This window comes from Aplidium turbinatum, chromosome 15, assembly GCF_918807975.1.
Source record: "Aplidium turbinatum chromosome 15, kaAplTurb1.1, whole genome shotgun sequence".
In the NCBI taxonomy this organism is placed as follows: domain Eukaryota; kingdom Metazoa; phylum Chordata; class Ascidiacea; order Aplousobranchia; family Polyclinidae; genus Aplidium; species Aplidium turbinatum.
Window position 1 is genome coordinate 11219156 of NC_137486.1, and position 23710 is coordinate 11242865.

The 23710-nt window shown below is 37.0% G+C and overlaps 2 protein-coding genes across 2 annotated transcripts; both read right to left on the reverse strand.

Annotated features, from left to right (window-relative positions):
• Window positions 1-1637: 1637 nt before the first annotated feature.
• LOC145783905 (calcineurin subunit B type 2) lies at window positions 1638-10457 on the reverse strand. Its single transcript, XM_082595666.1, has 6 exons — window positions 10369-10457; window positions 8777-8816; window positions 7954-8130; window positions 7545-7604; window positions 6294-6478; window positions 1638-3415 (listed from the first exon to the last, which is right to left on the reverse strand). Exons 1-6 carry the CDS (start codon window positions 10369-10371, stop codon window positions 3368-3370), a joined length of 513 nt encoding a protein of 170 aa, XP_082451792.1. The 5' UTR covers window positions 10372-10457; the 3' UTR covers window positions 1638-3367.
• Window positions 10458-14187: 3730 nt separating this feature from the next.
• LOC145784529 (mediator of RNA polymerase II transcription subunit 29-like) lies at window positions 14188-22323 on the reverse strand. The gene is made up of 4 exons (XM_082596365.1): window positions 22020-22323; window positions 19612-19670; window positions 16643-16829; window positions 14188-15404 (listed from the first exon to the last, which is right to left on the reverse strand). The coding sequence occupies exons 1-4, from the start codon at window positions 22167-22169 to the stop codon at window positions 15282-15284; spliced, it is 519 nt and encodes a 172-aa protein (XP_082452491.1). The 5' UTR covers window positions 22170-22323; the 3' UTR covers window positions 14188-15281.
• Between the last annotated feature and the right edge of the window lie 1387 nt (window positions 22324-23710).

Below are 23710 nucleotides of genomic sequence, written 5' to 3' on the forward strand. Positions count from 1 at the left end.
TTTTTTGGCGCCAAGCCCAACTAAAAGTAGCCCAATTGCAGATAAATCGCCCAATCTGACAACACTGGAGCCAGGTGGCCTAAAATTTGGACAAGTAATGACAAATTGGCATAATTTTATATACTGTGTCCCAGTGGCGGCTGGTGCTGCAATAAATAGTGGGGGGGGGCAAAACCCGACCCTGAGTTTGCGGAAGGCGAGCGACTTTGCGGGGGGTCTCCCCCCATAAAAATTTGAAAAACCGCATTAAATTTGGTGCGTTTTGAGCATATTTTTACCCGAAATTTTGAAAAAATGCACACAAACTTTGTTGAAAAGTTGATGTATTCCTAAGCTGTATTTTAAAAAAACTAACAGTATTGCTTTGGAGACAAACTTTACTAGTATTGAGCTTAGTCTTGACTACGGTAGCCTAGCCGTTGCATATTATACAAGGTTCAAATGATTTTGAGATGCCCTAGGCTGGACTAGCACTTCCTGTAATCTGTTGAATACCCTAACTCTAAAGCTAACGCTTCTACGCTTATGGTTCATCGCTACTCTGCGAAATGAAACTTAACTTTAAAAATTCTGTAAAGTTATTCGGTTAGGTGGTGCTGTTTTCCATGCAGCCCAAGGCGACCTCTATAACAGGCCTGGACACCACGCGCCTCCAGTCAAAAACTGGAGGCTGATGGTATAAATACATATTTTTTCATTAAGACTACAAATTTTTGGAGTCAAGATATTTTCTGCTAAGCATGGGTCAATAGCAACAATTTGGGGTGATGCAGGTTGTTTGTGACATCATAATGATATTATATACGGTAATAGAAGATTAAAACAATGAAAACTATTAATACTACAAAAAGTGCTCAATGCCAAGCAAAAAGGCAAAGCAGAGCGAATTAAATCAAATATAGTTATTACTATCTGAAGCCTTTACAAATTGTTTCACCTAACGGATCATCAGAAGGTCTTATTCAAATAGAATCTAATATATTATATTCAAATAGAAGATTATAATATTTTGTTTAATTGATGCATTTATATAATATAACTTATACCTTGTAAATGAATGTGCCTTGCTTGTTGGCAGCACAAGAATAACAGAGAATAACACAAAACCTTGAAACTACTGTTCTACTGTTCACCTTGAAACTACTGTTCAGTTCAACTCAGCTTATTGCATTCCACATAGAACAGGAACAACCAAATTTTTAAGTGGTGTTGAATAGGTGCTGTTGGATATGATTTCAGCTTAATTTAGTATCCAAACGACGATACCAGCCAGCACAAATAAACTACCGTACCGTACTTGTAAGCGTTACGTAACGTTTTGCTTGAACCCCCCCCCCCCCCGATGTGACGCTAACGTAACGCTTTTCATAACCCGCCCCCCCTCCCCCTCGATAGCGTTACGTAATATTTGAACGGTCCCTAGGCTAAACTCTGTTGGCCTGTTTTTTTTTTCATGTGGAAAACCTTGTGTGTTGCAATGATTGTTAAAAGTTAGCCTTGACTGGCGCTGAAGTATGCATGCCGACAGACTAGATATTCTCCGCAGGACCATAAACTTTTCCGAGAAAAAAAGATTGGTGATTGATACTAAAAGCATGTAATCAGCCTTTTAACTCGTCCTAAAATTCAGAACTTCGTTCATGGTTATATTTCAGACACACTGTTATATTCAAATTCAACAAAAAGAGCACAGGGAACAATATAGCCTAAGCTAACAGGCATGCCAACTAGAATACAAAATCTCAAACATCCGAATCTGGTTCACGAACAACGGTGAAGCAAAGATGGCCTACGCCAAACCAATGAAAATCGATAATTTTTGTGTGATTGTTTTTCATTGGTAACTTTTCGGTATAATCGGGTACTATACCTGTCTTCAGTGACAGGGATTAGAGCAGTGGTTCTCAACCTTTTTGTCTTGGTGGACCCCTTTTGGTGCCTTCGAAGCGGTCGCGGACCCCCAAAAATGTCTATTTGAAATTTTGGTATATCGCGTCTCCTTATGGAATCATATGTTACATAAGTTTCGAAGGAACACACTTAGAAGAATTTGCTGAATTCGCAACGCACTTGACGATTGATGAAATTATGTTATGAGCTATATGTTGGCACACAGGATCAAGCATCAGTAATCTATATGCTGAGGATGTTTTTCTATAAATTTTATCAGAAGTTAATATAGAATACTTGTGACCGTTACAAAGAATTTCTCTCTTTTTCTATTTGTAATCAATATTAATTCGTGATAATCACAGTCATTGCAAAAATTGTGAGTGGTAATAGGCTGCTGACTAATGTTTGCATTTCCAAGTTAATCAACAATTTGCTGTCTCCAAAGAATTAAGTTGAACATAGCCAACAGTGCCTTATTAAAAGGTTTAAGTCATTTATATGATATTTTTTAGTTAAAAAATCAAACCTTTGTGCAATGTTCTTTGCAATTTTAAACGACGCACCTACACGTTTGCGATCGACTTACAGTTTGAGAGAATCACTGTAGGCTAATATATAAACAAAGCACAAACAATTTTTAAATTTCGTAATTTATCGACCGTGCTGAAAATTCGGAAACTTTCGCGGACCCCCTGAAATCGCTTAACGGACCCCGGTTGAGAACCACTGGATTAGAGCATTACAATCTATACAAACGTTTTATGTAGGCCAGCAAATCACTGTTGTTTGAAATATGTTATGTGTAATCTGGCCAAATGTTGCTAAACGTGAAAGACTGGGACAAAACTTCACTTCTAAATTACGTTGTTCTTTTAAAAAGACGAACTTTGTGGTATTTTACACTAACAAATAGCCTACTGCGTTGTTTCTTCAGCAAAAGCACTAATAAAGACGAGCGCAGTGACAGCTGGAGAGACATGTGATTCTAATCTGTGGACAAACATTCGAAAATCAATTTTTTGAAGTGAAACACGCGTTGCAATGGTAGGCCTTAACTATAAGATGGCCCAAATTCAAATAACAGTAGCCGAATACTTTGATGAAAGTTCACATAAGAAAGTGATTCGACATGACCTCCACCAAAATCTCAACTTGCCACAAACTGATACACAAATAGTACAGAAGCATGCAAACAAGTGCTGGAATCTCATAAGTTGAACACGTGACATCAACGAGGTCGGGTATTAACAAATTAATACTTAATTTGTTAGTTCACGTAACATCTACGCCAAAACAACATCACAAACTGTAAATAAAACATAATTTGCGAAACTTGTCGGATCCAGTAGATAGGAATCCTGACTGAACACGTTTTTTCATGACAATTATGATAATCATATTTGCGAACGCTGAACTAGCAAGAAAACTTGGTGCAATTTTCTAGAAGGCAGAAATGAAAACGAAGAAAAGAGCTTCATACATCCACGACCATTTTCTTGTGGACATCGAGGGAAGAAACAACCTTGAGACAAAAAAGGTTCAATTATACGCATCGAGTTTGTAGAAAATTTTTGAACCAGTTTATTTTAAAATGATCGTTTTACATCATACCTTAAAAATGCATTAAAAAAAAGATTGTAGGTGAGATGTGAGACCTATGGATAGTTGGATACAGTAGGACCAATGGAACATAGGATTATTTAGTCACCTATAAAATGTAAAGATTTTTTTTTCGATTGAGAAACACCAATTCTATAACTAATTTAAATCAAAACCAGAATAGTGGAGATTTCTTTCTTTTTTTACTGAATGTAAATAGCATTTGTGTGATTTCATAAATGAAAATAAGCCTTTTTCCTCTCTGTATGTAAGGAATCTTCTTTAGACCGATTAAATATATGCCTATAAGTTATGGCATATTGACATGTAAAAGTATTAAGCTTAAAGGTGAATATAGGTTTAGCCTACCCAAATTAAAATGTATTTTTTTACATTTTTTGACTATGTAGAACTACGAGAACAGACTATTCCAAAGCGTTTTGTCGGTCTATTGTGTTTTAGGTTTTGCCTACTTTTAAGCCAATTAAATCAAAAAAGGTCTATTTTCTGAATAACAACTGCAAAAAACTGTAACTGATGTTTTTTAAATACAATGAACCTAAGTCTGCATTGTGCGTTTGTTTATTTTTTTTTGTATTTTATTTATTTTTATTAAGATACTCTAAATTAAGACTTAGTAGATGACTCTCTTGTATTGTTTGTTAAACATGTTTTAATAATGATACAAAATTTAAAATTCCCAGATTGCATGTTTTTCAGAAGTGTTTATATACTGTTTTAAAGGTCCAATTAGGTGTTCCATTGGTGACACATGGATTGGAACAATGGACAACTTTTAAAAGTTTCTTGTCATACACTATTAAAAAAAGAAAGAAAATTAACTAGTTGTGAAGGTAGGTTAGTCCTACAACAACTAGAAAAAAATTAGGAAATTTTAATTTACCTTGTACAATGTACACATGGTGGCCAATTAACAAAACACGTTCCATGGGTCCAACACTTCCTCTACTTGTTTATGCCACATTACCTAGGCCAGCGCTACTCAAATACCGGTACACCGGTACGCAATTGGTTCGAAAATAACTTATTGAGTTGATTTGAAAATGAAGTCAATTTGGAGTTGGGCGAAAAATATACGATTCTAACTCCACAACTGGCCGACTCCGAATGCAGTGTTGCCAGATTTTTTAGGGTTGTCAGATTTGCTTTCACTTTTGATCTTTTTTATTTTATTTTCTATTTAATTTCACTTAAGTTGTGATCGAAATTGAAACGGTGACTTTGACAAAAACTGACAAGAACAAACATTTTTATTATCTGGTACAGTTTTAGAGCGTAATACGAAGAAACAATATTTTGTAAAAAGATTGCAAAATTTTTTTTATTATTTATCATTTTGTATCAATTGAAGCCTAAGTCGGTCTGGTCTTTTTTGACGACTCCGATTGCAGATACGTCAGAATCTCTCCGACTTCACGATTCGGGCTCTGCCGTTTTTCGTTTGAAATGTGTGACCCGTACAAAAAAGACCTCTGCTGGTACGCTGTATTACAAAGTTTGAGTAGCACTGACCTAGGCTACTAACCGTGATTTTAACCGTATGTAAAAAAAATCAATAAGCTAGTGCACAACGCCATTGCATAAATAACTTCGTCCCTATGCGATGAATGTGCGGTTGACGAGCTGGGTGCAGAATTGAACTTGTAAGTAATGTGCGGTGGGAACAAAAAAAGTGTTTGATCTTTGAAGCAAACTGCATCTTCCAATTAAACAGCTTTGAACGAAACGTTTCTTGCAATAAACTCAGACCCCACAGACAGCAAGGTCGAAAAAGATCAATACATGAGCGATATTACAGCGCAACTCAGCCTACTTTCTATTGCTGAATAAAATAGGGCTACACAGAAAAGGTTCACCCTGCGAAATGCCTTGTTTAACAGGCCGATTTCCGTCTGGATAACGTGAAATATGATTTCTACTACACATCCCAGAAAACGGACTATCGAATTACAAAATGTGTGACTTTGACTTAAAATTTTTTAAGGACCGCCCGGCGCCCATACACCAACAAAATTCTTCCACCTTTGACAAATGGTTACTTCTTTTTTATTTCTCACGCATGCTTCACAAAGGCAGTGAAGACGAAAGTACTCCAACGAGTGTATCAGCGATCAACAATGTCCACGTGTGTTCCCATTAGTCTTACTCCAAACTCCAATGGACCTTTAGGATCCACTGACCCACAATCATTTACGATCTCACCCTCTTAACAAGGTCTATCCACAACCATAATATACAAGCTTAGTTAATTAATTATGGTACCAAAATGATTTGAAAGCTACAATCAAAGTTTAAATGTCGCTGATGGTAGACTATTTATTGGGTAATTAAGGTTTTTCAAAAGTACATTTTCGACTGCGCAGGAAGATACCTGAACCGGTGTCGTTCGATCTTTCTGTTTCTTTGTTTGCATAATCGAATGCGAACTCAATGCGCTGTCTGTTGTGTGGCCCACACATGGACTTGGCAAACGCTATGCAATGTTAGTTCACGTAGGAACGACGTTAAATATTGTCATGGTTGAAAGACTAGGAACACACAAGAGTTAGACAAAGCTGGTCTGTGATAACATTTACTGGCGTACTCTGTGCTATGTGAACAACTATGACGTTGCTGAAGACACTCAGACAGCAAATCAGTCGCTTTTTACATTGATTCAACATCTGTAGACGCTGAATCATGTAGAAAGCGACTGATTTGCTGTCTGGGATAATGATTAGAAAGTGCAAGAAGCCCTTGTGAAATATATTATGAGTTTTTATAGTTTCCGTGCTGTGTACCTCGGTAAATTCATCAAAAGATATTTTCCCATCCCCGTCTTTGTCGGCGTAAATAATCGTCTTGTCAACAATCTGTTGCAGTTGATTTTCCTTCAGATTGTTACCAACCATCATCTTGAGGACTTGGAACAACTCTCCATTTGAAATGAAGCCGTCGTTATCAATGTCATAAATGCGAAACGCAACTACAAAAACATCAGCAGACAGTGATGGTTTTCTTAAAAACTTGCAATAACTAAAAAAGCATCTTTCCAAAGCTAAGCATCAAAGTGCCTTCAATGACCTTATTCAAGTAAACTTGGAAAAAGTTTTAATGAATAGTTTTCAATACGTCATAAAAAATCTATGTTATCATCTTTTCATGTATAAAACAATGCAACATTGAACAAGGCATGAACTGAAGGGTTTTCTAGCTTATTAGCTTTCCCAACCAAATTTTTGAAACTTGGCCGCCTCATTTTTACTTTTAAATTGGGATTATGTGAGAAGCGTTGTTTTAACTGATGATAAAGTGCTTTAAATTCCTATCAAAACAATTTATGTGTTACGACACTGACTTCTATCCAAATTGTTGAAATAGTGCTAAAACTATACACCGCAGAGTAAAATTTTGTGCAAAACGGTCAACCTAATTTTGTTGACGAAGTACTGTGAATACTTTACTGAATAAGAAAAACACAGTAAACTGAACACAGACAAATACAGTACCAAGAACCAAGGATGGATACAGGGGGTGTGCACTGTGCACCCCCCAAAAAAAATTTCAAACTGCTATTATTTTAATAAACTAATGGTTTTAAGATCTACTAGTATTACTTTATATTTTGATAGATCATAGCATTTTATATCAGCATGTAACGAATTGAAGCTGTGTAGACTATGGAATGTGTATTGTGTAATGGAAATAATCATGTGTTTTGTACTGCTCATATTTTTAAACTTTAGAATACTTCCCAAAATTTCATCATGTTCATGAATTTTGTTATACCCGATACCATAAGTGTTTTTTATTCATGCTTGTTTTTAAGACTTGATTTTTCATGCACACTTTCTCCGTTTTCAGGTCTTTATTAATATTAAACAAAAACATCTGTATTAACAACATGAATGCTTATCAGTATGCCAAATACAGCAGAGACACATTTTGACAGTGCCACACTGATGGACCTCCTTGAATGAAAATACATTTCAGCAGCACCCCCAAAAATTAGAGGCTGGATCCATCCCTGCCAAAAACCTACTGGTACTTACATTTCAGTTTAGAAGACTTGTCGCCTTTGACACTAAACTGTGACACTCCTTCAATAAATTCTAAAAAAAAATAATAATTCATTTACAGTCTTAACTAGTGGTGTCATGGAATAGCCAATGATGATGATGATGGCTATCCCTCGTTTTCGAGGATGATGGCCTTCGCAATAAAATAAAAGCTAACGGTGAGTTCTTAAATGGCTAATTAGTCCAATCTTGGCTTTAAAAGCGATAGCCAATAGCCATGTATGAAAGATGTTCTGAAAACCAAAGAACACACGTAATTAAGGCTACTGTGGCTTTAATACAAGCTGTAAAATTCTGATGCAACAGAATGCCCTTGTACATAAACTAACAAAACAAACACCTGAATCACATCTAGGCAATCAAAGAAAAATATCACAACTACCTCTAAAATCGACTTCTCCATTACCATCTTGGTCAAATATTTCGATGACTCTTTGCACAAGAGGGTTTTGTTGTAACTCAGGAAGTGACATGAACTCATCGATGCTCAATGATCCTGAGTTATCCAAATCAAGCTTGCGAAAGCGTTTTCCAAGTCTTGCTATCTCATCAGGATCAACTGCCAATAGCTTTGCAATTGTAACATGCAGGAAATACCATAAAATTTTAAACCAATTTATAACAATAGGCATGGATGGCATATTTGCTCGCTAAGGCACATTTAATTTATTCTTTCTCTTTGTGTGAACCTTTCTTTACCACCCAGGGATGAAGGATCTCTGCCTTTTATCATTTGATCACCCTTGCAAAAGTGAGTGGTAACTAGAGCTTTATGTTGGGCAGGTGTCGAGCAAACATTGATTTAGACTGCTATCAATAGTGAATGAAACATCATTAATCAATACATCAAAAAATTCAACTTAATAAAATTGATGTTCATCAATATTATTATCCTTTATTGTAATAATTGCAATGTTCACCTTATGGATGCAACAGTAAAAGCAGAATAATAGAAGTTGTTTTTTATTGCTCCAATTACATTTTGCGCACTATTACAATGTGAATTCTCATAATTTTAAGAGTTTATTTTTTCTGTTATTTACTGAGGATTTACATTGTTATGTTGCACAAATTGCCAGTGAAATAAAACAGTTTGCATGTATCTGCGCCGGTTACTTTCACATTCATCAGATGATCTTTGCAACTGCTGCTATAAAAGTAACAAAATTACATCAATAATAATATAATTAATAATAATTGCTTACAATGAGAACACATCTCCATTGGCATGGTTAGTTCGTTACCCTGTGATATAAACAAATGAATAGTTTAAAAGTAAAAATGCTTTTGTATGAATTTAGACATTCTTTGTATTATTTTTTTGTAAAAATAAAAATACAAACAAAATTGGTTTGATTTAAAGTATAAACTATTTTATCTCATAAAATTCTACAATCTTAAACTAACTTAAGCATCAGGTAGAATGAAAATCATCAATTACTGGTAATAAAATAAAGTTAAATAAATCATGTTATAATTGCAGAGAATCATTTTATTCTTTTTTAAACTTATAGCAAGGAATCACTTAAACAGTAAGTTTTGTTTGTCGTATCCAGGCTTACACCCGGTGGTTGAAGATTTAGATTAAGTGGACGGGAGGGCAAGGAAGCCAATCTTCCTTCAGGCATGCCTTCCCTTCAAGTGTCCTGCCACACACAAAGCCGCATGCTCTTGAGCGGTGTCGAACCGGTGCCCTTTCAATTTCCATTCCAGGGTTCTCACCACTCGGCTATGTAGCCGACGTGTAGGTGTAAAACATGCACTGATACAACTGTGATTGGTGTGTTACCCACTTTTTTCTTTAATCTGTATCACTGCATTATTTTAGTTGTCATAAATGTTTCAATCTGCTCTATTGTTAGAACTATTAGTCATGTTAGTTTGCAAAACACTGTAGAATTTCAAACCTAAAACATCAGTGGACATGACCAATTACGAAAGAAAACAGATCTATATATATATTTTGATTTACCGACAACATCGATTAATCGTGCAAACTGGTTTATTGCATCCGACTTCTCCAACTCAAATCACAAGACAACCAATGAACTGATTTGGAAAACCACAATTTATGAGATAAATGTAAACAAAACAGCTTGGCAAATTGAGTATCCTGTTTCAGCTATATTTTTACATCTTTTGTGTCATTAATTTACTTTAATGTTCTTTAACTTCCAAGCTATAATTGTCGTAACAGAAACATATTTGTAAAAAAATCTGATCTAGCAAATTCCCATATTGCTGATTGCTGAATAAGTATATATTGTGTGCATAAAAAATAAAAAAAAAAACACTGACTAAGCAATTAACTGGTTCATATGTAGTCTATATACATTTAGAAATAAAATAAAAAAAATTGGAGCTGGTATACAAGTCCCCCCCTCCTCCCCTTTGGTAACTCATGACGAAAACAAAACTTAACCAAACATATAGGGTGAAACTGCTATACCTTTGCTTTACTGTTCACACACTTCAATCCACATGTTTTGGTCAATTCCTCTTTGTCATGAGTTGCCAAGGGGAGTGGGGGGGGGGGACTTGTATACCAGGTCACACATTTTATTATAACTGTACAAAGGCAATTTAACTACCTTTTATTCAGTTGAAATACATTATTGACCAGTACCATTTATCATTATGCTTTTGTTCATTAAAAATTTAGATAGTTATATAAAGTTTTTTTGATCTTTTAAAATTGGAGAACCAAGCTTGTAAACTATAAATTCCAATAAAATATTTTTTCAGCAGTTAAAAATATTTTCTATTAAAAAAAAAAAACATGGTTTGAGTTACTCACCATGTTTGTTGTTTCTTCGCACTATTTACAAAAAATACTAAACAGCAACTTTATCAAACAAATATATCCTATCTAAAGTAAAACAGCTTGTACAATATTTTATTAACGATGGGTAGATAACTTCATTAAAAAATTGTGTTGTAAAAGCAGTACGGTACTGTAATTAATCACAACTCAAAGACCTATGGTAAGACCTTTGCTGTGTACACATCTGTCTATGATGAAATTACCGTAGCACTATACGTACCACATTTAATAACACTCAGATTCTGTTTTTTATTTATCAGGCTAAAGTTTTAATCTACTGTATGTAACTTATATATGATTGATTGAATCTTTATCCTCGGACTGGGAAAGCTTCTTACAGACCTTAATCCTGGCAGTTTCGCATACCGTACTTGTAGAAGCTTTAAATCATTGACGCAGGCCCGGTCATCAAGAATTATAAAAGCATATAAGTTACCATAAATAGGCTATATAAGAGATAAATGCTGCAAATACAAACAATCACAGTAAAACATGACAGTTTATGTCACTGCATTTTAATACTGTGCAATTTTGACTATTTCAATTTTAAGCAGATTGTGGTTACCGGTACTACTGAGAAAGTCTAAAGTCAAGTCAATTTATTTTGTTTTAACAACGCCATATATTAACAAACAATCAGAGTAAATGTAATTGTCAAAACAATGCATTGTACAACTGTTGGTTAGATTATGGCGCAATCAGGATGGTAGCAAAAGACCATAAGTAGTCATCTGGTCAGCCACCACCGACAAACCCTTAATAAGGCTTTTTAAATAGGAATAGACCCAACTATTTTTTATCGGATCAAATGATTGTTGATTAATACCGTACCCTCCCCAATAAAGCATCATCTCTGCAGAAAAAAATCTATCCTAGCAATTATCAGTTTGGTTGTTTTTATTTCTGAACATAAAAGCGAAAACAAAACACGTGAACATCGCAATGGTCTAGAAAAAGAAAAAACTCCACATTTAGGGTATTCTTATTGCTTTCGGGCAGGGTTTCTATGTGGGCTACCCCTGCAATCCTTAATAGCCTAAAGCCTACTACTACCTGTAATTGATTGTTTTTCAGGGAAAGATTAGCCATAATTTTATTTTCCGGAATGGATTTTTGTGGGGTATTTTCCGGGGGGAATATCCGCAATATTTTTTTAACGATTTTTGTTTTAAATGCATAGTTTTAATGTTGTTGCAACATAACATACATTAGTTAGCTGGTTACGATAAAACAATTTCATAAAAATAATGGGACCTTTCCAATAATAGACCAATGTAGTGGTACTTAGGCTAACAACAAAACAAAATATAGTAGGCCTGCAGGGGTTTAAGTATTAGACTGATTAATTCGTGTTTGATGATAAAAAAAAAACTGATGTGATACCTCTGGTGATACGATATAAAGAGACATAAAAGAGTCACTGTGCAAATCAAGCATGTGTTTGAAACTTTCTGAAAAATTTGAACACCCAAAACTACCCCAAAACATGTTCACCGCACGCCACTGGCAATATATGACGAAACATTCGATAATTCTGATAAAAAATAAAAAAAAACTCAGGATTGTTTTGAGGTAGCCTACTGTAGGTGAAAAGCAGCAAAATGTGTAGGCTACAAGCTTCAAACGATTTAGAAGAGTAGATTTTTTCGGAAAAATCGATTTCCTCAACTTGCCTATTTTAGCACATCTCTGAAATAGAAGTGAAATTCAAAACACTTCCTGGGTAGAGCTATGATGATAGCTGTTACGGACAATTTGCATATCAAACGTCATATAAAACCGTTCAGGTCTACTGAATCTTGGCGTCTGACGTAATGGACTACGGCTAAAAATGAGCAGATTGCAAGACCTGTAAAACATTTGCAGCTGCAGCATAACATTACATCATTGTTTAATCTTTAATTACTTGAACAAGTGTAAGCCAAACTTGAGCAATGAGCAGGTGTGAGCTAGACTTGAGCAGGTGTGGCGTGGGCCAGGCTGGAACAGGTGCTTGAATAAATTATCATTGCCTATCATTATTACGTCACAGTAACTGCTTACGTGCATTTGAAATATCGTAATTTATTCTCGTCATTTTAAAATTGTTGCTTGCAGAAGTTGGTCGCAAATTTAACTGTTTTGCATAGTGCTTGCCAGCTGGACAAAATTTCCGTCTTTTATCTAAGTAGTTTGGATTGTAGTGACAAGTTTTTAGTGGTGTATCGCATTGCACCCCATTTTCGATAGCCGCGGGCTAATTTTACAGAAAAACACTTTTTGAATAGACGTTTTAAAAGAGTGTTTCTTTTCGGTCATTGCATGCAGACAAACGGATTCGGGAATCTTATGTTACAATTTTCCCACGAAGAGATTATGGTTTACCTCTGTGACCAATAGCCTACTGCCTACCTCAACAATGGAAGGTCACTTTTGTGGTAGGCTAAAGGCTACAAACACGTATTCGTAATCTAAATCATTGTGGTGTAACCTGCAACAACTGCTGAGAGATTTTTTTAGTGCAAGAAACGAGTCGGCATGAGGATGTCAACAGGGCCACGACAGTCCACTTAGCTTTCCGATCTGCTCGCAGAATTGCGTGTGCTGTGCTATCCTGAAAGAATCAGTAAGATTTTCCAAACCAAGATAAATTGAGTTGTAACTCGCTGAATGAACTTTTAATCGTGGTGCCATTTACTCGTGGCGTTGTAAATACTTATGTTTTTGATTAAAAAGTCGTGGTTTAAAAGAGTTACCTTTCTACCCAAATTGTATGATTAAAAAGTGTTTGCAAAAGTAGGTTTTATGTTGACAGCTATCGACTTAAATTAGTTTGCCAACCGAAGATTTGTCGTGGTAATTTGCTTGGATGGGCGTTGCCTCAAAGTAGGCTATTGTTAAATCGCTTTGTCAAAATATTTGCCCCCTGCTCAAAATGTAAAGTTTGTGGCTGGTCACAGCGGTAAACCATAATCTCTTCATGGAAAAATTGTAACATAAGATTCTCGGATCCGTTCGTCTGCATGCAATGACCGAAAAGAAACACTCTTTTGTAACGTTTATTCAAAGAGTGTATTTCTGTAAAATTATCCCGCGGCTATCGAAAATGAGGTGCAACGCGATACACCACTAAAAACTTGTCACTACAACAAACTACTTAGATAAAAGACGGAAATTTTGTCCAGCTTATTCAAGCAATAAGCAAAACAGTTAAATATGCGACCAACTTCCAAGTAACAATTTCAAGAATGAGAATAAATTTCAATATCTCAAACTCACGTAAGCAGTTATGTGACGCAATAATGAAAAGCATTGTCAAGCAATTCAAACAGGTGTTCAAAGGTGATGATGCAATGTTTCATCAGGTCTTACGAACGATAGTGCAATATTGGCTCATTTTTTTAGCAATTTCCATGACGTAAGATGTCAGCTAGGTTAAGTAGACCATAACGGTTTTTATATGACGTTTGATTTGGTGAACCATTGTCGGGAACAGTGGCATCACAATAATTGAGTGACCTTTAAGTTTGATGGCTTGTAAGCGGACGACGCTACAATCTTGTCTGTAGAAATAATATCGCACTTTATCGAAGTACAGTACCGTAGTATCCTATTCATTCAAGTTTATTTTTCCAAGCTCGACATTCGTTTCAAAGTAGGCCTATAGGCTACTAGAAGAAAACATAGGTAAACATAACATTTATTCATATGGAAGCTAGCCTACAGCACGGAGGGACCGATAGAAACCATGCGGTAATCTAGGTGAAAGTGCCCATAGGCCATGACCGAGGCTACAGGTTAATACAACTCATACAAGATACGAAAGATTGTGTATTAACAAAAAATGTTTGAATAGTACGGTAAGCTACATGATGTCCTCTGTAACAGATTAGAATTGCGTAACGACATAGCCTACAAGCTAACGTTTCGCTTGGCATCAAGACTTGCACATTCTTCTGCAACAAAAACACCACCAAAGTTATGATACAAAGACAAATTGTCACAAAACAGCAGAAGTATATTATCCAGTACGGTAGGCACTTAAACAGGACAATTCCTGATAAGACCCAATGACACCGCCAACCAATCACAACATGTTTAAGTGACTACCGTCGAATTGTGACCCTTCTAGCATTCAGCCAAAGGGTTGACCCTACTTTGAACTCTGCTTGGTAATTACAGAAAAAAAAATTATGGTTTGGGTAGGAATCGAACGCACATCAAATTGACTGCCACTGCCTTCACCCTCTACAAGCTGTGGAGGGCGAAAAGTTGACTTTATTTACTTTATAAAGAAATGTTTACGTTTTTGCTCTGCTTTCCCTGCAACTTCTGATTGGTTGAAACGCTGGTCCAGAAACTTCTGACTGGTTCGATGTTTCATTGGTTTTACAAAACTTTTTATTTATAAGTGTCTACCACCCAGCACTAAGCAGCTATCAAATCTTACAGATTTACTACCCAGACTCCTCAGGTAACATACGCCATGAGATAATAACTCCATTCCGAATGATTTCATTTTAGTATTTCAGCGCAGACCGAGCTGTGAAACTTTTCTCTAGGTCTACAAACTCAAACAGCAGCAGCATTACTTTCAGCAATTAAATATGAAGGGCAACAATAGTCAAGATTAATAATAAAATTAAAACAAACAGTTGCAGGATTACCAAGTTCAAAAAGCACGTAAATTTCCACCGAGAGATGCATGGTTTTTGCAGTGATGAATCAAAGTTTCCTTGGGCCAGAAAGAAATTGAATTTTAAACGTGTCTGACTCTGTGCGACAGGAAAAACGTAGGCCTTATTTGGCAAACAGAATACAAGGTCTTCTATACTCTCACAACTCCTGGCGTAAGGATGTGAGAAGATGAACTGGTGCTCAGCATGACATCATGAAATGGTCAGTGATCACACATTAGAGTGACTGGCTTGATGCTCAATTAGCTTTCTGCAGCAATTCGACAGTAAATCATGGATATCCTTGGCGCAGCGAATTTGATGCTCAACATTGTTGATGTAGTTCCCATACAACTGAACAAAAATACACTTTATCTCAAACCACCGGTTTGCAGTTAGATAGATGCACTAGAGCATATTGTTCGTCTAAAGTAAACCCTTAAAGAGAAAAAAAACAGTAAGCGCACAACTGTGGAGTAAAGTCGAAGCATTTAATCACACCGCAAGTTGAATTCGTTGAAAAGCACGTTCCGACAATGTTTCCTTGCTTTACCCGTAAAACGGCGATGCATCAAATTCATAGACATACGTGTATAAAGTTACATATGCATGAATTCTACAGATCGCAGGTTTACTCCAACTTACTCCACTAATTCACCTCAATTGTTACACAATATTTACCATAGCTTGTTACACTGATAGTGATACTGATTGCATACACTGATACACAACTTACTATATAGCGAGTTACACAACTGTTTTTGTCCTAACAATGAAAAGCATTGTATTTTTTCGTAGCCACTACACAACCATAGCAAAAAAACTTCAGTATTGTCTAAACTTTGATTTGCAAGGTGCTTGCAAGCTTGCTATTTTGCAAGTAAGTAAGCCTATGAATTTATCACTCCTTGGACCAGGTAGAGTGTCCAACCCTCGCAATAAGGGGAACAAGATATTGATATACGTACGCTGGGTCACGTTGTAATCTGAAGAGACGAAGATTGATTGAATCTTTATTCTCGGACTGGGAAAGCTTCTTTGAGAGCTTAATCCCGGCAGTAGACTTTTAAAGGCTTTGAACCACTGACGCAGGCCCGGTCATCGAAATGGACAGAGTGAAGTTTCCGATTGTTGAAGTGTCATTGCGGGGGAATTATCCCATCAATTAGATGCCACTGAATAGAGAGGAGTTCTTGACGTGCGTTGCTCAGGCGCACACCCCGAGAGTCGAACCAACACCGCTAAATCTTGAAGCTTCTTCGTTCACGAAGTTGCGTGCTACCCAACTGAGCTATCGGGGCCAACTAATACATGATATGTCGGAAGAAGAATAAGACAATTGGAAGTTGGTATAAGAAAGAGAAGGCCGAAATAAAAATGGAGAGATTGTGTGGCAAAAAATATGGAAATTATGGGAGTGAAGGAGAAAGTTGTGGCTGACAGAGTGATGTGGAGGACTACAATCTGCACCGGTGACCCCACTTGAAGTGGGAATAAAGCCAGAAGAAAATGACTCCAGAACATGTCTATTGTTTATGAAAAAGGGTTACTGTATGTAAATACAACAATACCTACTCGTGGAAAAACAATACCTGTGGTGCTTTGTGATCAGTTTTAAAATTGACAGACATCAACATCGGTGCATGCTGCATGCTCAGCAGCGCTTGAGAAAGCTGCTGGTGTGCCAAATTAAGCTGGTGTTCCAACTGATCGCATAAACTGTAGAAATGCTCTAAGCATTTGTTGAAAGGTGGAATATTGCTGCCGTCAACACCTTTTCTAAGAATACAATAGTAAGTACAGTACAAGATAGATTAAGTAACTACCTTGCAAAACACTCAACTAGCACATTATTTGCTTACTTGTTAAGTTCTGTAAACATAAAAATTAAAATATTCCTTGTCGGACTACGTGGACTTTAAACTGTTTAAGAGACAACTATAAATCTATTTTAAGATCGCCTTTTACTTTGTTATGTTATTTCATTTAACAGAAATCATTAAGAAATGTTAACTAAAAAGATGATCTTCTTCCAGAAACGTCTAGATTTAACAAGAATATTAGATAAATTCTGCTTCATGCAGTCATAGGCGCCGACTGCGGGGGGGCGGAGGGGCGGCGCCCCCCCCCCGTGAATTTAGCTCGGGGTGGCTGCCCCCCCGCAAATTATTTTAAAAAAATCCTAAATCAAATGTTTCCAAGTTCAGATTTGCGTTAGTTTGACGTTTATTGTGGATCGATCTCAATTAAAAGATCTACTTGTTGCAACAAGAGCGCTGCTCCTAAGATAACAAAAGAAACAGAAGTACGGTAGCTGATAAACGCCAGCATGGTGCCGTTGAAGCATAGTAACAATGATTGAAAAACGTTTCTCTTGATTTCTTCCGCTTTGTTTTTTCTTGGGAGTGTCAATAACGAGGTGCGGTTTGCTCAGTTTAGTATCTACGCGTATTAAGAGCTAAAGTTCAAAGTGGCCAGCATATAATTCGAAGTAGCCTACAGGCCTCGAAATTCGTTTTTGTTGACGGCGGACAAACGTGTCCGGTCTGAGCAGCTATCTCGGCGGACAAATCAAGTCTCACGGCGGACACACCAGTTTTAGCCGTCAATCGTCATGCACTCACGCTTAATCACTTTATCTTGATAATAATTCTTCGCACGGTTTTAGAAGGCTTTTTAAAAAATCAGTAAAGTCACTCTGAAAGGCTTTCATCAGACCAACAACTTGTGCTTGAAGAGTCAAAGCGCCGTGTAGCTGGTCAATACGTCACATAACTGATTAACTTCCACCGAACGAGGTCGTGTGGCTTATTGCGTCACAATGCTCTGGGCAGGAGTCGGAAAATTTCTACACCAACGCTACTATTTTCTGCTGTGCAAAGTTTCACAGGCTTTTTTCTTTAAGTTTATTTTTGCGTGTCATGTGAGCGAAAGTGAATTTTCCTTGGGTCTTTTCTTTCTTACTGTAATACCAAAACTTAACAAAATTTGTTGCGTCTTGCTGCAATAGCCTACTCGTATAATCTAATTTAGTAACCAACCTTGCCGTATCATTATTACTCGGAGATCAAAGGCAGACATTGTGACGTAAAACTTGAACTAAATTGCGCGTGATTAGTGTAGAACAAGGGTCACCAAACTACGGCCCGCGTGCCAGCACCGGCCCGCAAACTGATTTCATCCGACCCGCCATGTGCTGCGGAAATAACAGCTGCTTTGCCTTTTTGTGTAATAGAGACTTCTTTGTTAAAATTGTTCGTTCTTATAGTTCGTTGTTGTATGTTGAATTTGTACATTTTTCCTACGTGTTGGTGTTCTGTTTTTATCATTAGGCCAACACAAATGGGGACAGCCTAGGCCAAATTTGGAAAGATATAATGTTATTTCAAGAGCACTATGCCCTGTAGTGTATCTCAGCAGGGGATAACTTTTCCAGCAACCTTTCGATTTTCATCACAACTTTGCTATTCCACCGCTGAGTTTGTTATTTATTGTGGTCAATTCAAATCAATGGAGTTTCTAAATAGTTGAATATCTTTTCACAATTTGCATCCGGCCCGCAGCTGTTAATCTGGCAGCAATCCGGCCCTCAGAGAAAAAAGTTTGGTGACCCCTGGTGTAGAAGTAGGCTACCTGTACTCCTATCGATTCTTAGCGAAGAATTAACCTCTGTTACGCTGATTCAATGTCATCAATCGTTGAAGCAACGTAAAATTCGAAAGTTTTCCTCCTTGAATGGAAGCTAAGGGATACAGTCAGGCGCGAATCTAAGAGTTTTTTTTGGGGGGGGCCAGAAAATTTGAAAATCAATTAAAAAGAAAGAAAAAGCTAAACAGATATGAACAATGATACTACGACATATACGATATGCTAGAAAATAGACATTAAAACAACCATTTTCATCAATTGTGATGCCGAGGGACTAATATCAGCTGTTTAGAAGCATATCAAACCATTTGATGCGGAAACATACAATTTTTCACAAAATTTCGGGGGGGCCCGGGCCCCCTGGGCCCCCCCCATAAATCCGCGCCTGGATACAGTATTCACATTTTCTAGATGCGCGCTAGAATGCGCTGGAAAATATATTATCGCAACAATTGTTCGTGCTATGCAATGACGATTTGTATTACTAGTTCCTGTGTTATTTCTTGGCGGACAAATATGACCGATCTAGATGGTACTTCCCGCAAACATCACATGCTGTGACGGCGGACATGTCCGCCGTGAATTTCAAGGCCTGAGCCTACATTATAAAGCTTGGCGATATACAATGGCAGATAGACGCAAACAAACATCAATGCTGACAAACAAACATCAGCATTTTGAATGTAAGCAATCGGTGGGCTAGAAAGTTTGCCTCCCAGGCAATTTTCAAAACCCGGCGCCTATGCATACAGTATACATATTTATCCATGGCTGTGGGCTATGCTCAAAATACCACAACATTTAAAATGACTGAATGTTGAAAGAAAACCACAAAATACATCAAGTTCAAAGAAGCACAAACATAACAAACCACAAATACTATATTATTGGCTACACAACAATGAACACTTACTGCATATCATCAACTGCAATGCTGACAGCTACATTTTGGCTGGATACTTGCATCAAGTTCTGTTAAAATTTAAAAAGTAAACATTACATTTATAACTACACTAGAATTCATTTTATTTTTGTCTCAATATGACAACAAATAATAAACATATATATTATATAGCCTAGTCTTCTTCAATTGAACCTACGATGACAAAGGCCTGGAAGTATTTGATCTCATTATCTGAAACATGGACCTTTTGCTCTATTTGAAACACAAAAAATTGTGAGTTGTTGAGATTCTCTGTAATTCATTTCTCAGTGTCACACCTCACTGGCACGCACCGCGCACTTGAGCAAAAAATGTTGGTGCCCATGCAGAGACAGTTGAGTTGCAACCATGATTGTCCTAACAGGAATAAATGTAGACTGTAATGTATAGAAAAGTGTCAAAAATACGAATGGAATGTAGAAATGTAGCCTGGTTGTGAGTTGCCTCCGTTCTGCTTATTATTGGTGACACAATTGCAATAGTGAAACATATCAGTTTCACAATGGGCACAAGATAAAATAAGAACATGGAAGTGAAAAAACTGATCAAAGCTTTAGTAAACAAATGGTTTTCATTCACAATAGTTACATTACAGTACGTTTATTCAAAAATTCATAAGCACACTGTCGTCAATTTCCATTAGAATATCGATATGTAATCAACCAAAGCATAGGCGCCAGGTTTTGAAAATTGCCGGGGGGGCAAACTGTCTAGCGGACCGATTGCTTACATTCAAAATGCTGATGTTTGTTTGTCAGCATTGATGTTTGTTTGCGTCTATCTGCCATTGTATATCGCCAAGCTTTATAATGTAGGCCCAAGCCTCGAAATTCACAGCGGACATGTCCGCCGTCACAGCATGAGATGTCCGCGGGAAGTACCATCTAGATCGGTCATATTTGTCCGCCGAGAAATAACACAGGAACTAGCGATACAAATCGTCATTGCATAGCACGAACAATTGTTGCGATAATATATTTTCCAGCGCATTCTAACGCGCATCTAGAAAATGTGAATACTGTATCCCTTAGATTCCATTCAAGGAGGAAAACTTTCGATTTTTACGTTGCTTCAACAATTGATGACATTAAATCAGCGTAACAAAGGTGAATTCTTCGCTAAGAATCGATAGGAGTACAGGTACTTCTACACTAATCACGCGCAATTTAGTTCAAGGTTTACGTCACAATGTCTGGCTTTGATCTCCGAGTAATAATGATATGGCAAGGTTGGTTACTAAATTAGATTATACGAGTAGGCTATTACAGCAAGATGCAACAAAATTTGTTAAGTTTTGGTATTACAGTAAGAAAGAAAAGACCCAAGGAAAATTCACTTTCGCTCGCATGACACACAAAAATAAACCTCAAGAAAAAAGCCTGTGAAACTTTGCACAGCGAAAAATAGCAGCGTGGTGTAGAAATTTTCCGACTCCTGCCCAGTATTGTGACGCAATAAGCCACACGACCTTGTTCGGTGGAAATTAATCAGTTATGTGACGTATTGACCAGCTACACGGCGCTTTGACGCTTCAAGCGCAAGTCGTTGGTCTGATGAAAGCCTTTCAGAGTGACTTTACTGATTTTTTAAAAGGCCTTCTAAAACCGTAGTTAGAGTTCTGAAATGGCGAAGAATTATTACCAAGATAAAGTGATTATAAGCATGACGATCGACGGCTAAAACTGGTGTGTCCGCCGTGAGACTTGATTTGTCCGCCGAGATAGCTGCTCAGACCGGACACGTTTGTCCGCCGTCAACAAAAACGAATTTCGAGGCCTGTAGGCTACTTCGAATTATATGCTGGTCACTTTGAACTTTAGCTCTTAATACGCGTAGATACTAAACTGAGCAAACAGCAAACTGCACCTCGTTATTGACACTCCCAAGAAAAAACAAAGAGGAAGAAATCAAGAAAAACGTTTTTCAATCATTGTTACTATGCTTCAACGGCACCATGCTGGCGTTTATCAGCTACCGTACTTCTGTTTCTTTTGTTATCTTAGGAGCAGCGCTCTTGTTGCAACAAGTAGATCTTTTAATTGAGATCGATCCGCAATGAAGGTCAAACTAACGCAAATCTGAACTTAGAAACATTTGATTTAGGATTTTTTTAAATAATCTGCGGGGGGGCAGCCACCCCGAGCTAAATACACGGGGGGGGTGCCGCCCCTCCGCTCCCCCGGAGTCGGCGCCTATGAACCAAAGTGTATATTATAACTTATACATTTACAAGTACCGGTATTAGGTATATAAGTATACCTGTATACCTTTACGTTATTCAAGTATAGCCTACTGGTATATCTTTTACTTTTAGCATGAGAAAGATTAGTAAAATTTATGTAGAATTTCAATAACAAATCTGCACAATGTTGACTTACCACCAATGCTTCTTTCAAATGAGGCAAAATTGTTTTAACTTTCGCAATTGGTTCAATTTGTTCTTGCTGTTGTGCAGAAGCACCTGGTTGCTGTGGAGCTCTTTGCTGAACATATGCAGCAGTTGGTCGTACTTGACCTGGATGTTGCATGCTTATTTTATATATCTACCTTGCTTTAATGTGGAAGCTTCTTGCAATTTAACTATGTTAATGCTGTAAAGATTATCCAACGAACAGAGAAATAAATTACAGGATACATAAATAGCATCTGTGATGTTGACAGTAGCCTACCAGGATGCAACCTAATTCGTACCATGAACAATTCGTACCGTCAGTTCGTACCTTGAAAATATCTAGAGAAAAAATTTAAAATAGCCGAAGTCGCTGATCGCAGTTTCCGCAAACATTTTAAAATTTTCCACAAACAAACAAAAACTCTTAAAATCATTAAAATGTTTGCGGAAACTCCGATCAACCCTAACTCTTTTAAAATATTTGCGCAAAACTCCGATCAACCTTAACCCTAATAACCCTTTTAAAATGTTTGCGGAAACTGCGATCAGCGACTTCAGCAAACTCTTAGGATCATTACCAGAAATTTTTAAATGTTTGCAGAAACTGCGATCAGCGACTTCGGCTTTGTTCTATTTTTTCTCTCGATCTTTTCAGTTTGCGGAAACAGCCTAACCCTAAACCCTAACCCTTTTAAAATGTTTGCGGAAACTCCGATCAACCCTAACCCTTTTGAAATGTTTGCGAAAACTGCAATCAGTGACTTTGGCAAACTCTTAGGATCATTATCGGAAATTTTAAAATGTTTGCGGAAATTGCGGAAAAACAGAAACTGCGATCAGCGCTGTTTCATTTTTTTCTCTCGATTTTTTCAGTTTGTTTGTTTGCAGATACCGATACTCCGATACCCTAACCCTTTTAAAATGTTTGCAGAAACTACCGTACGATCAGCAATTAACTGATACTCTAACCCTTTTAAAATGTTTGCAGAAAGTGAGATCAGCAACTTCGGCTTTTTTTATTTTTTCTCTTGATCTTTTCAAGGTACGTACTAACGGTATGAATTGTTCATGATACGAATTAGGTTGCACCCAGCCTACCGTACCAGCTATTGCTCAACTTGTGGGATCTTCAAATTGATAGAAAAACTAATCAATGTTTCATTCAATGTATGCTAATCAAATTATCCGATAAAAAAAATCCCTTTTTTATATTTGTTTTATTATTCAATTAGACTCAATAAGTATGCTAAACCTAGTGACTTAGTAATCACTGGAGGCTGATGAAATTTTGCCTACAAAGTCTAGGCTAACTGAATTTAATTTTGAAAAGATGGTTAGACTACGAGAAATGAAATTATGATCAATAAAATAGTTAATAATTTCAAAACACTGTAATATATAATACAAACAGAATAAACTGACTGAACTGATGTCGATGTCGACTGCATTAGTGCATTTTCAATTTTCATGGAATTGGAAGGTAGGCACTTTAACATTACCCACTGGTCGAAGAGGTACGCAATCATGCGTGACATGTTCAATCACTATTTGTGTTTTAGTAACAATTTTGACTTGTTAAAGTGGCTACCATTAAGATCCTTCTTGCACTCAGTTCAGTTGCAGAAGAAAAAATAGTATTAGCAGAGGGTGGGAATCGAACCCACGAAATCGAAATTA

Excerpts from the sequence above, each read along its gene's own strand:
- LOC145784529 (XM_082596365.1), bottom strand. The coding sequence starts at position 22,169 with ATGCAACATCCAGGTCAAGTACGACCAACTGCTGCATATGTTCAGCAA. Across the intron at positions 16,830-19,611 it reads ATTGCAGTTGATGATATGCA|AAAAGGTGTTGACGGCAGCA; the intron begins GTAAGTGTTCAT and ends TTGTATTCTTAG. Across the intron at positions 15,405-16,642 it reads CTGATCACAAAGCACCACAG|TTGTATGGGAACTACATCAA; the intron begins GTATTGTTTTTC and ends ATTTTTGTTCAG.
- LOC145783905 (XM_082595666.1), bottom strand. Across the intron at positions 7,605-7,953 it reads TGGAGAAGTCGATTTTAGAG|AATTTATTGAAGGAGTGTCA; the intron begins GTAGTTGTGATA and ends ATTTTTTTTTAG. Across the intron at positions 3,416-6,293 it reads CTTTTGATGAATTTACCGAG|GTTGTTTCTTCCCTCGATGT; the intron begins GTACACAGCACG and ends TTTTGTCTCAAG.